The sequence below is a fragment of the Wyeomyia smithii genome, chromosome 2, assembly GCF_029784165.1.
Source record: "Wyeomyia smithii strain HCP4-BCI-WySm-NY-G18 chromosome 2, ASM2978416v1, whole genome shotgun sequence".
Lineage (NCBI taxonomy): Eukaryota > Metazoa > Arthropoda > Insecta > Diptera > Culicidae > Wyeomyia > Wyeomyia smithii.
In genome coordinates, this window is record NC_073695.1 from 114,739,992 (window position 1) to 114,754,086 (window position 14,095).

The following is a 14,095-nucleotide window of genomic DNA, read 5'->3' on the forward strand; positions in this document are numbered from 1 at the left end:
GGCCTCAACATGATTTAACTGTGGTATCGTACTATTTGAACGTTCCCGGTATCGCTCGTGATTAAATTGTTCGAAATTAAGAGTCATTTCTTATATTTCGCTATTTCTGAAGCACTAACATTACGTCAAATTTCATATTTTATACTTTAATTACATCAATATTTTAGAACCCAAAGAGTTAATATACCTTTTTGGATTTAAGCATTCAAGAGCAATTCTCGCTGAAACCGTCCCACTAGTGACATGAGGTCTTTCAAAAAGGAAAAGGAGTAGCGAAAAAATGAGAAAACCACTTTGGTTAGTTCATATTGATGGACCCCTCGGGCACAAATCGGTTAAACGGTTTTTACAAAAATTGATTTTTAAGCAATTCTTGACCTTTTTATTAATTTATTTCTCTTGAATTTGTCATTGAACCCCCTGCAACCAACACATCGTTTTAAAGAGAAATAATAGTGCTTTTATTTGAAGTAGAAAAAATTTGGCCGCCATCTTGGATCTCGCCGCCATCTTGGATTTCATCAGACAAACGTGTTTTTGAGCAAGTTCGCAACCACCGATTTTGAATTTGAATCACCATTGGAAAGCTGAGAAAAAATGCTTTAAAATACATTCAAAATATTAGGTGAGCAATGAGTTTACCTTGCCATTGAGATCACTTTTCGAAATCGAGCTTCAAACAGTTCAACGCATGACGCGCGTCCAATATCAAATCAACGCAATATACTGAGCCTGTGGTGTGCGTATGATGTGGACAGTTAGTATTCCTAGTTCACAGGTGGTAAGTGCACCCACGCATCGTAATTTTAGAATAGCCTTTAATCAATTGGCTAAATTTCAGGCGGGGGCCTAGCGTGGTTGGTAACGTCTCCGCCAACCACGCTCGACGCCTGGGTTCGAATCCCAACGCCGACATAGGTGTCGATGGTTGTGGGGTGGCGTGATCCACTCACAACCAACCCAACTGGTCTAGATTCAATCCTAGCCGACACCGGGAGATTTTCTGAGGCGAAAAATCTCTGGGATCACGCCTTCCATCGCATGAGGAAGTAAAGCCGTTGGCGCCGGTCCGTTAATTACCGGGTCATGAGTTAGGGTCCTGGGTGGAGTCGCCTCCCTGGGCGTCGGTGATTGGCACAACAACAGTGGCGGAACTAGACCGACGGAAAACAAGCGAGAATAAAGAAAAAAAAAATGGCTGAATTTCGTTAGGTAGCAAACGTACCCTTTCCGTCGATAAGAATTTGCTAGGGATAAAAAGTGATGATTCTACTCTTACTTTATTTACGCTGGCATACACAAATCTTCTCCAGATTACTCGGGATATACTTGATTCATACTATACCTTGGTATACCATACCTAAGTTTATCGATAGTAGTTTAATGCATGAAAACAACAGTATATTACAGTAGCAGAAACAACATCTAACATTAATTTGTTTAATTACTATACACGCGAAAACTGTCCTCCGTACAAGGAACCAAACTTTGTTCTAGCAAAAAAATCGTAGAGAAGCTTAATCACAAATTACGTTACACTCAAGGAGGAGCGAGGGAGTGAAGAAAAAAACGATGTGAATGCAGTGTCAAAGCCGATTCAGCCATCTCTGAGAAAATCGAGTGAGATTGGGAGAGCGTTACACACACACATGCAGGAAATGCTCAGCTCGTCGAACTGAGTCGAGCGGTATACGACATTCGGCCCTTTTGAGCACTTTTATACCTTTAGTTTTTGCATTGATTGCTATACCTTTCTAGGAGAAAGGCAAAAAGTGAAATGATAGAAATGACTTTTAATTTCAACTTCAATCCCGAGCAAGGCCGCAAACATTGAAATAGTACAATATTAAATTTAAATGATGTTGAGGCCACATATTTTGGTCGTAGCTATAGTTATAAACAGTCTGCGGGTTTCGTTTCTTTCTATAACTTTCAAACCACATGTTTAAACATTATGAAATTCATTGTTTAAGGGTTTGAAAGCCTATTTATTTGAATTCAACTATGTTCATAGCTTCTGAGATATAAGAGCGTTTTTCACATTCTGACGCAGCGCCAAAACTAAAAGTTTGATTACAATGAAATTCAATAGCAACCTAAGCGGCAAATAGACCCTTCATTTGACACCAAGATAGGAAGAATCGGTCAGACCATCTCTGAGAAAAGTGAGTGCGAGAGAAAGGTGCACATACACACGTACACACCCACACACAAACATATACACCTATACATGCATATATGCAGAAAATGCTCGATTCGTCGAACTGAGTTAAGTAGTATATGACATTCGGCCATTTCAATCATTTTCCTACCTTTTAATTAGCCAGTGATCGTTAGGAGAAAGTCAATATGTTTACTTTCATTCTGTGATTTCACATTTTTATGAACAACGGACACAGTTATAATCCGATTGCAATGAAATTCAATAGCAACCTATGGGGCAACTAGACCTTTCATTTGACACTAATTTTGTGAAAATCGGTTCAGTCATCACTGAGAAAAATGAGTGAGTTTAAACAACCTCAGGATAACTTTTCTTTACATAACTTTTGAACCATATGTTCAATCATAACGAAACTCAAAAATTAAGGGTTCTGGGGACAGTTCAATCATTTGAAACCAGTTTTATTGAAATCGGTTATGTGGTTTCTGAGATATTGATGCTTCGTGATTTTTACATTTTGATACATAACCTCTAAACTAAAAATCCAATTACAATGAAATTCAACAGCAACCTATGGCGCAACTAGACCTTTCATTTGCAAATAATTTCATGAAAATCGGTTCAGCCATCTCTGAGAAAAGTGAGTGAGAAAAAAAAGTTGCACATACACACACATACAGATACACACATACATACATACATACATACATACAGAAAATGCTCAGTTCGTCGAAAGAAGTCGAGTGGTATATGACATTCGGCCATTGGGACCACTTTTATACCTTTGGTTTTACCCGTGATTGCTATACCTTTCTAGGAGAAAGGCAAAACGTTTTTCAAGTGGGATATAAGTGTTTCACTCTGTGAATCTTTTTGAAATTGATGGAAAAGGTAAGTCTTTGTCATTTTCGAGCTGAATATTGTCTGGTAAATAGTGTAAATTGTATTTATTCAACAAAAACTGTGCCGTACGGATTGTGATCCTTGTTAATTGCTTGAATCGAAATCCGTACAGCGTGTGTATCATGCCTATATTGTTGAACTTTCTTCTTGTTTTCAGCATATAATGGAAGAAAACAAGTATAAATATACGGCAATCAATTTCGAAAGAGCTGTGACTGAGGTGCGCAAGGTAAAGTCGTACCGGGAAGCTTCGAAAGGTTCCGGCGTTCCGATTTCTACGACAAGGCGTACCGCAATGAAACGCTTCGAAAATTGCACTATTTCAGCTGATAAAAAAAATAGAAAACCGTGTGAAACTTTTGGAACCAATTAATCCTCAAAATATATATTTTCTTAGATTTAAAGATAAATTATAAATAAAAGATGTACATTTTTGTACTTCTATATCTATACGGATTTTAATTCATTGCTGTATGGACTTAGATCCAGTCTATATCGCGTGTGTGCAGATTTCGATTCAAAAGTGTACGGGGACAAAAAACTGTGTACGGATTTCGATTCAAAACATGTTCTATATAAACATGATTTTTTCGAGTTTCGGAGTGATTTTAATCATTTTGCTTGAAAACAGTGATAAAATATAAGTAGATCTATAAGTAAACATGTCTGTTTAAAGCAATATGTGATTTCTTGATTTTCTATTGACCGTCGAAGATTATCATGTGCTTAGGTGTACGAATTATGGGGAGTGTTCTTTCATTTGTACGAAATGACACGCACCGAATACGGACTAAGACTTACTTTATTTAAACAAATTTACAAATAGGAAACTTAAAATCTAGGTTTGCAGGTAGATCCCGTCTGAGCGTCTTCAGTCGGGTAAAAGAGAATGATGATAAGAAGACGATAAAGATATTGATACAGTTTGCCATGCGAATGCATAAATAAACATAGTACGACAAGCAGATAACCGTAGCATGACTCAGCTCTGTCTTTAACTTACGGATTTCGATCCAGCACGGTACCGGATGTCAATTTGCACACGTGCATACAGGTTAAAATTACATTTCTCTTTAATTTCAAGCGCAAAACGATGAAAAATTTAATCTTTATATCATTTGTTCGGTTGTCCAAAACATGACAGTTTGTTGTTCGTTTTTAAATCTTATTGCACCTCTGTGTTACGCCGACAGTGGGAGTTGTGAATTTGCGTATGCCGAAGACATCAAATCATCTGTTTGGATAAGAGAAAGCAAAATCTTCTAACATCTTGTAAACATTTGCTCCACATAATGTTACCAAATCTCAATGAGGCATTCTGATAACAAAGTTGAAGGCTCACACTGAAAACTAGACATGGCCGGCAGATTATGATTGCCAGCATCCCAAAAACGTTTGTATGTTGCCAAAATACGGTCGAGCTTTTCACTGGAGGAAAAGCCGGTCAATGCACCTATCGCTGATGCTTCCACTACCGCACAAAGGCTGCTACCTGCCGTAGTTAGCTACGACCGTCTTAGTGGCCATCCACTAGTAAAATGATTAGTTTGAGCAAAAACAGGTTCTTTTGTGATCCAAAGAGTGCATTCCCGGTTAACTGGGTATGAAATTCTGTCGACCGTGTCAGGAAAAGCGTGCATTCAACGACCAATAGATTCAACTGAAATCTCCGTTTCGAAGAGGCTTAAACATTTTCAATAGTTTCGGTAATTTTCCCCCTCCCACCACGTCAAGCAGTGTGACGAGCTTGAGACGTTCCCCAAAAAAATCGCACGTGGCAAGCAACGGAATCCATCGGAATCTAGTCCCAGATTTTTGTCCTTTATGGACTTCCTCACTGCAATTAAAATCGTTGATCTTCGTTTGCGGTAAAAAAATTGACAAAAATAGCCGATTTTTCATGGGTTTACCATTAATCGCACTGACGAAACTACTCAAGCATCATCAATCATAGTAACCCATAAGTTATCAAAAACAAATTTGACAGCTCTATCAGTCAAACTGTAACTGTGATGGCGGAAAAAAGTGAAGCTACTCCATTCAGAAGTGTGCGCGTTCAAAGAACGGTACCCCGCCGCGTCAAAAACGAACATCGTGCGACACTTTGTGGACGCCAGGCATACCCGTTTCGGCATCTACAACATCTTGACACTATTCTGCCGGTACCCGCATAGCTGTCCCATACTGATTTTGGTCACTTTTGAGTTATCATCGGGAATCGACTTAATTGTTATCATATTTTCTGGAAAAAAATTAAAATTGATACTTTTGTATGGAACAACATGGAAAAAATACCAAGTTGTTTTTGTCCCATATTGAAAGTACCCGCATTACAGTCCCACTGCATAGTGGTACAAACTGCAAACATATAATTTTGATCCAGATTAGTGTATATCGGATTATTTTAGGCATATTGAAGTATGTCATTCAATTAACTAGACTAAAGTTGTTTTTCTGTAATACAATCTACGTTGCCAATGCAACTACCGGTTGCTGGTTTAATTTATATGTGATGGGACAAAATATGCGAGTACTTCTGAAATGTACCCGCATATTTTGTCCCATTTTGTCTTTTTTTCAAGTTATATAACGTAAAACCAATTCCATCCATGGTTTTTTGTTCTCAACGATAAACTTGTGGTGTTATGAAACTGTTATGGTCTTTGGTTCTGGATGTAATTGCTGGAAATCCGAAAATTCACGGATAATATTAAACCGCCGTTTTCTCAACATGTTGTTTTTCATTATGGGACAGTTATCCGGGTACCGGCAGTATTGGACAACGACAAATTGGCCGGGAGGTTGGTGCATGCGGTAAAACAATGAAAAAGTATCTGGAGAACATGGACATAGATGTCAGGAAGCGGCAGTCCCGTCCACTGGTCTCGGAGCTGCAGGAATGACGCAGCGACAGCGGTTGAATAAGATGGTCAAGTCGATTTTTCCGGCGAATCGCGACGTGGCAGTGGTGATGAACGACGAGACCTATCTCACCCTGGATGGAAACAAATGGCAACTTCGTATTTCACTTCTCCCACGAAGGAAGTGAGCTCTGAGGTAAAAACTTATTTCACACACCAAGAAATACCATAAGGGCGAAGACACGGTGTTCCGGCCAGATTCGGCGTCTGCCCACTACTCGAAGCGATCGTTGGAGGAGATGGAACGGCTCAATATCGATGTGGTACCGAAAACGACGAATCCGCCCAACGTCCTCCAGCTGCGTCCCATCGAGAATTTCTGGGCAAACTTGAAGCGCAAGATCTATTCCAACAAGTTTGTCGCGAAAACGGAAGAGGAATTAATAAAAAAAAACGAAGAAAGAGCTTAAAACATGCCTACACGCATGTTTTCGTCCGCCATGGTGAATGTTCCGGTTAACTGCCGGTAGGCCGCTCGCAAGGGCGAAGAATTTTTTGCAAGGAAGCTAACAAGATTACCTTCCATGGGAAATTTATCCAACTCAATTATCTGTCTTAGTTTTTTTTCATCACCGTCTGAAAAAAGACCATTTTTTTACCGCAAACGTTATTGTGAGATATGCCTTGATATCTTCTCATCCCACACTTCGATTATTAGAAATACCGTTATTGAAAATTGGCATGCTTATTATTTATCCGTGCTTGTGTGTAACAAAATCTAACACTTCCACCCTTTTTTTACACGCTTACTGCTGTACTATACCGTGCCTTGTTCCTTCTGCCAAATATCACCACTTATAATACACTGAAGAAGTTTTGTTGTGTATTTTTCATGCCTGTTGTATTTTTAACAGGAATTAATTTTTTGGTTAAGAGAAATTCGTTTGACAAAGTGGACTCTGTAGCCTTGTGGTTACACAGCTCTCCATATCATGGAAATGAGGTTCTTAAATTGATTCATAGCGCTTACTTTATGTTCGCTCAGCTTGGCCAGCATCTACGACCATACATGAAAGTCCAGAGGATCAAGGTTAGGAAGCCACAAAGTCCAATCGAGAAAATCATTCGCGACATCGCACTTGGACGATATTCGCTGTATGAGCTGATGCGCCGCCCTATTAAAAGACGTAATGATCCTTCCTGCAGAGGTCCCTAAGTGCCGGGCCCACAACTTTCTCCAAAACCTCGGTCTTATAGTACGCGGCGTTGTTTTTCACGTTTTCCTCGATAAACACCAGTTGCAGTGTGAGCTTCCCACGCCTGGATACTGCCCCCACACCATCACCGACGCGGTGCTCTGGAACCGCGACTATTGCAAGACAAGAGTTTCTCAACAGAAAACACGAGCCGCGAGCCGCGAGCCGCGAGCCGCGAGCCGCGAAGGTATCAGTTTGGCCTCTTCTTCGTTGTGGCCTCTGTTACCTCGCGAACCTTGCGTTTTGTTGTATAGCTTGCATCCCAGGTCCTTCGTCATGTTGGTGTGGGCAGTCCCAATCGACACATCCAGGTCAGCAGCAATTTTCAGGATCGAGCGTTTTATTTTTCGACGAACCTTGATGGCAGCTGGGTCCTCGCCAAACGCGGTCGTTCGGATCTCGCACGGTCCTTAGCCGAGACTTCAACCGCCGTAATAAGTCGCTGGGTCGCGCATCTCTCGCAAACAACTCAGTTATCCGGAAAAATAAGTTTTCATTAATTTCGGAATATTTCTATAACGTGCTTTCCGCTTACATGGTTCCCAAAACAGCCCAAATGAAGATTACTGAGAATTTATTACAGTACACACATCAAAGTTTAAAAAGCTGTAACTAAAAGTTTTCGGGCATTTTAATTCAACTAAATATTTCAGTAAAAGACAAACATGAAACTCAATGTTTTCTGATGAACACTTCTCCTGAAAGTAAAGACTAATTGGTTTTCTTCGGCCTATGCGTTGACAGAGTCAATGCTGGCCAACGTTGTCCCGTTCTAATGAAATTTTATTAATAATGCTTGACTTGTTTTGGAACTTGAAGACTGACTCCGATAAAATTCACGAGGATTTCAAAGAAGTGCTATACATCTAAAACGTTGCCTGTGTTTAATTCATGACCATATATGACAAACATCAATATCCATTCATAAGATAATCGTGTTTGTCCTGTATACTAAAGGTTTAAGACTGTTAGTTTAATTAAGTCGAGTTTTAATAAAACACAACAATTATTTTTTCTGAAATTGACTCGATTGATTGATGTAAGCAACGTATAATCTGTTTCACTGATGTTATTTTTTATTCATTTTTAACGTTCTTTATTCCAATCCGAGCACAAATATGCAACGTAAATATATCGTTGCATGTTTTCTTCAATGAGGTATTTATTAAGGCATCTTCATAATGATCGACGTTGGTATTGGCCAGCTGGATTGATGCTTCATTTTTGCTTTTTCTCTGCATTATATAAGGGTTAACCACATATCTTACCCAACAATTGAAATTTATACTTGGATAACCATGAGCACACGTGTGCGCACCTGGCAGTTACTGTCAATTTAACAATATTATACTACACCAACTTCAATGATAACGCTAGGGATACAGAACATAAACAATATACCGAATAAGCTACGTTAGTTCAAACGATTCTCTGCACAAGCACAACTGAGTAGCAGCAAACGCGAATCAGTGGATTGAAACGAAAGGTCTCGTTTACGGCTATCATTATGATGATCACCGTCGTTGGTGAAGGAACAACCACTTGCTGCTTGAATTGGATGTTTCGCATACGTGACGTACACGCAGTATATGTTTCCTTGTTGCTTTTGCTCTTCCTAATTTGATTCACTATTACGTACTCTTTCCGTTTGGCTTAATGATGTCATATAGTTACACACGGCATTGTATAAGAAAATGTGCCGAGTTTGTATTGAAAGTTGGGGGAAAACAGACTCGACAAAATTACACTACAAGTCGAATAGAAAAATATTTTGAACCAATATTAAACTCAAAAAAACTGATGAAAATCTCATCGCACTATGTACATTTCTCAACAAATGCGGATCGCATATTTTCTCCTGACCATAATTCTCAGTAATTTATAGCGCGTCTCCACCTTTATTGTGAATAGTGGAAATATTAACAGTGAGATCGTAAGCCATGACCTAACCTTCTTGCCCCAGTTTTATGTCGGCTCTCATCATGCCATTGCTGACAGCGACATCAAAAACCATGCTACCCGGAAAATGTCGTGTTTCATTATGCGCCTTGGGCCATCGCATGCAGTCCTACCGGCGCGTCAGTGAAACGCGCCTCTTTTCACTTAGGAAATGACAGGAAACGTTTCCCATCAGAGACTGTCATGTTTATCAGATGGATGCTTTTTCGCTGTTTCGCATGGTTCTAGGGCGTGAAAAGGTAAAATAGGCCCACAAAACAAATACAATTATCAATTATTAGATTTGTACTGAAAGGGCGGAAAGAAGATTCTCAAATTCCTAAATGATGGAATTCACGAAGTAATATAAAACATCAAATTGTAATCAAAGAGCTTTTCTACGCTAATATATTAAGGGATAATATCATTTTCATACCTTTATTCTTTATTCATGACTACTTTAAAATATACCATTGCTCAAATCCCAAATCACCCGGAGTGATCTTTTAACCTTAAAAGCACTTGCGAGATTTCATGCTTAAACAAATAGACGGAAGCATCTGCCTTTATTTGGCATGTCACTAACGCCATAGGGAACAACCGGAAAATAGCTTGAAAACATCTGTCCACCGTCGGACTCGTGTACACCGGCAATGCTCAGCCACCCACTCATTTGCCCACTTCCGAGCACATTGTTGTGTCCTGTTCAATTCTTAAATGGGTCATGGCTGTCAGTTTTCGCCAGTGCGCTATTCCCTGTTCATACGTCTTCCAGAAGTGTGTAATCTGTTGCTGCATTGTTCCGGTCAGTTAAATTCAGTAACAAGTTGGTCATATTTCATTAAACTTTATAGGAGTCACAAATGCGCTTAACGCTCTCTCTTGCTCGAAAGTGAGTGGCTGGTAATTGTGTATAGTAGTGCCAGTGGGGACTGAGCTTGAATGACCACAAAAGGAATATTCGCAAAGCTTGTTTTGAAGGAGGAACCACTTTAGATACTTCTTTGGGTTAAAAAAAACTCTCAACCAACATTTTCGTGCTGTTAAGAGTCCAGTTATCGTGTTATACTAATATCTATAATAACTCAACTGAGCAAAAGAGAATCTTGATATAAAGAGAGATTTTCGCAGAAGAAGACAATGAAAAAACAGAAAATTAAATTAAAGACGTCAAATTAAAATTACAATGAATTCTTCTTGTTTCTCTGTTGTAATTTTTTTTATTTCCTGTTTTTCTGTTCTTCCGTTTTTCTATTCAAATGTCTTTTTGGTTTTCTGTTTTTTCGTTTTTCCGTGTTCTGTTTTCCTGTTTTTCCGCTTTCTTGTTTTACTGGTTTGCTGTTCTTATGTTTTTACAATTTCCAGTTTTACTATTTTTCTACTTTTCTGTTTTACTGTTTTTCGGTTTTTCTATTTCTCTTCTTTTCCTTTTTTCTGTTTGGAGTATTGTAGTACTTGATCAATTTTACCTGTTTCATAGACAGTAATGAATCTTGTCAACTGCGTTACGTATTAAAATCGTTTCTATTTTCTATTTTCTATTTTCTATTTTCTATTTTCTATTTTCTATTCTCTATTTTCTATTTTCTATTTTCTATTTTCTATTTTCTATTTTCTATTTTCTATTTTCTATTTTCTATTTTCTATTTTCTATTTTCTATTTTCTATTTTCTATTTTCTATTTTCTATTTTCTATTTTCTATTTTCTATTTTCTATTTTCTATTTTCTATTTTCTATTTTCTATTTTCTATTTTCTATTTTCTATTTTCTATTTTCTATTTTCTATTTTCTATTTTCTATTTTCTATTTTCTATTTTCTATATTATATTTTCTATTTTCTATTTTCTATTTTCTATTTTCTATTTTCTATTTTCTATTTTCTATTTTCTATTTTCTATTTTCTATTTTCTATTTTCTATTTTCTGTTTTCAATTTTTTATTTTCTATTTCCTATTTTCTATTTTCACTTTTCAATTTTCTATTTTCTATTCTATTTTTGCTCTGTAGAGCATTAGCGTTTTTTCATTCAGAAAACGTGGTAGCATGACTGACCTGAGATACATTGTTATGCCATGTAGAGTAGCTATATTGAGCAGCGCTTTATTATATATTTCTACTTTTGGTTTTCCTGTTCTTCTCTTAAGTCGTCTTCTGTTTTTCTGTTCGTTTCTTCTGTTTTTTTTTTTTTTGTTTTCTGTCATGCTTTTTTTGCAGTTTTTCTATGTTTTGTTCTCTGTTCTCTGTTTTCTGTTTTCCTGTCTTTTGTTTTTCTGTTTTTGTGTTTTTCTGTGTATCTGCTTTTCTGTCATTTTTCTGTTTTACTGTATTCCTGTTTTTCTGTTTGTAATACTGTAGTACTTAGCCAATTTCACCATTTTCATCGACATCAACTCTTCTAGTCAACTACGTTGTGCATTTAAAATGTAGACACAGGCCAAGCTTTAAAAAAAGTGGGCTGTTGTGCTTTGTTTCTCTCATCGGAAGTAAAGGTGTATGTAATGTATACTTACAAATGTATAGATAACGCTGGCATAACTCCCTTTGCGCACTGTCCGCCACAGGCAACACGAGTGAAGAATGGCCATTTTTATCCACTGGTAATCGAAAAATGGGCCGCTGCAGCGAACTACGCTGTCATGCTACACTACGCGTTTCGAATTCCACAAAATCAACAGCTGACCTATACAGATAATCGACCGATTGCGAAGCTTACAATGCCATGCAACCGACCTTGTTTGTTTGGTTTATTTTGCACGCGTGACAAACGATCTAAACAAGTGCATCGGATGCAATTTCTGGTTTTATTTGGGCACGTGTGTTTTCTGTTCATTTACACGCTCTGTCTTTTGTAGTTTGCACAGATTGCTGCTTTTCGTCAGAGTGCACGTAATAGTGCAACATCAAGTGCAAAATGTTCGGTAGATAAATGGTTTGAGGTTTTAGATAACCACAAGTCTGTCACAATCTAGTATGTGGGAGTTATTCATCCGAGAAATTTATTTTTGTCTTGCTGCTCTATTATTATATAGCCCTGATGCTTTGTATCACCTCACGCCTTACTAAGAAAATGCTTTGCCCTGCGGGAGATAGTTAGCGAGGCTCGGTTCTAATTTCATTACTAGCTGGCCAGGATCATTCACTACACGATATAATCTTCCTTCTTCTGTGTCGGTCTCGCCAAATCATTGTTTCTCTGATGATTTTGTTTTTTAATCTGAAAGTAGAAAAAAGCACAAAAGATCAATTATCGTTACACCATTAGCAGCTACGTGGAAGTTTGGTGACTGTTCTAGATTATAAACTGCTCTTAATAAGTCTGTCGACATTTATTCGTGTACATAATATAAGATAATTTTTAATATAATTTAAACGCACCCCGAATGGTGCAAAGTTCAGTGGATTTTTGTAAGGTTTTGAAGTAGTTTTCCATGTTTATAATCAGTAGCTGTATAATGTATTTAATCTCTTTTTTTTAATTATTACATGATATCCGGAATTTGAATTTTTTTACAAGTTCTCCTACCTTTTAAATAAAACATGTCATTTACTCAACGCTTCGTCATTTTTGCCTAGCCCACGTCTCTCCCATTTAATCAAAAACTATATTCTGTTGAGTTCTGAAAGTACAATGACGGTGCTTAGGCTTTTGCTGTTCTGCAAGAATCTCATTTGATATATTGTTGGTTAAAGAAATGAAAATCAGTTATCCAGCCTACACTCTTAAAGCGATGCTCAAAATAGCTACTCTACAGGGCATAAAAATGTATCTCAGGTCAGTTATGCTACCTCGTTTTCTGAATGAAAAATCGCTTAATGCTCTACAGAGCAACGTATTCTATTTGCAACTCCGCGGTTTTGATTTGTTTTCCTAGCGTTTTTCTCTATATTGTCTACTGGCCAATAAAATTCACTTTACAAATCAAATATACATTGTTGATATGAATAACACTTACGTGAAAAAAAAAACAAAAACAAAGACTTAATGACAGCATTATATACGAACATGACTTTCTACTCTTGTATATAGTCTTCACCGCCGATTCTTCTTTATGAAGAATTATGGAAAATGGAAATATTTTCGGGTGCGTAGGATAACCATGAAAATCATTCATTTTAAATTCAGCAGCTTTGAATTGATGCCGGCCAAGTCTGCAAGTTTAACAAACAACCACGCGTCACCTTTCCAATTGGATTTTATGGAGACGGTTTGTGTATTGTAGCTGTTGCAATATCGTGGGATGGTGTACATTGAATGAGACATTTATTATTAAGACTAATAATGATGGTTTCCATATAATTTATCTATCCAAACAGACACAATTGCTAAAATTGAAAGTACGGTGAAAACTATTCAGATCCACCCAACTATAGCAGAACGTATTCCTACATCGATAAAAGTCAACTTTAGCATGTACACGCCAACCTAACAATATGATGATGTAGTCAGAAACCTGTCGCCGCCTAACAGGCACATTAAGTGCCTATATTCTGACAATTCTAGCTTGTAAGATAAGTTTTCTTCAAAACGCGCAGTAAGCACAGACAAGCAGAACATCCATAAAATAACCGTGAAATTTATAACCCGAGAGTTATGACTATGCGACAATAAACAGTATAGGAACTAGTGTATAATAAGTTTGAAGTGTCTTTAATAAAATAAATAAGAATAATAATAGGAACTACACCACTATTACCCATAACGTTTTCAGGGTGGAGCAGGTGCATACTTCTACATATCATTTGCTATTGAATTGAGCTACAAACTGAATCAATAAGAAAACGTTCGTTATTGCTGTGGCGAATACAACGGTGGCACACAATAGATAACCGAATCTGCAAGTTAACCAATTTGAGAAAAAAACATGCCAATAACCATCGCTCGATAGAATCTCTGTGGCTCAGAGTGCCACTGAGCGAATTTTATTTCAATGAATTTTATGCTACAATATCCGCCTTTCCTTCCGTCTTCAGG

General features: G+C 37.6%; 1 protein-coding gene across 1 annotated transcript in view; it reads right to left on the bottom strand.

Annotated features, from left to right (window-relative positions):
* Positions 1-14,095, bottom strand: part of LOC129721094 (uncharacterized) — a 162,052-nt gene that overhangs the window by 134,682 nt on the left and 13,275 nt on the right. The window contains exon 2 of the mRNA XM_055673226.1: positions 11,634-12,337. Coding sequence (XP_055529201.1) covers positions 11,634-11,708 — 75 coding nt within the window. The 5' untranslated portion in view covers positions 11,709-12,337. The remainder of the gene's footprint in view (positions 1-11,633; positions 12,338-14,095) is intronic.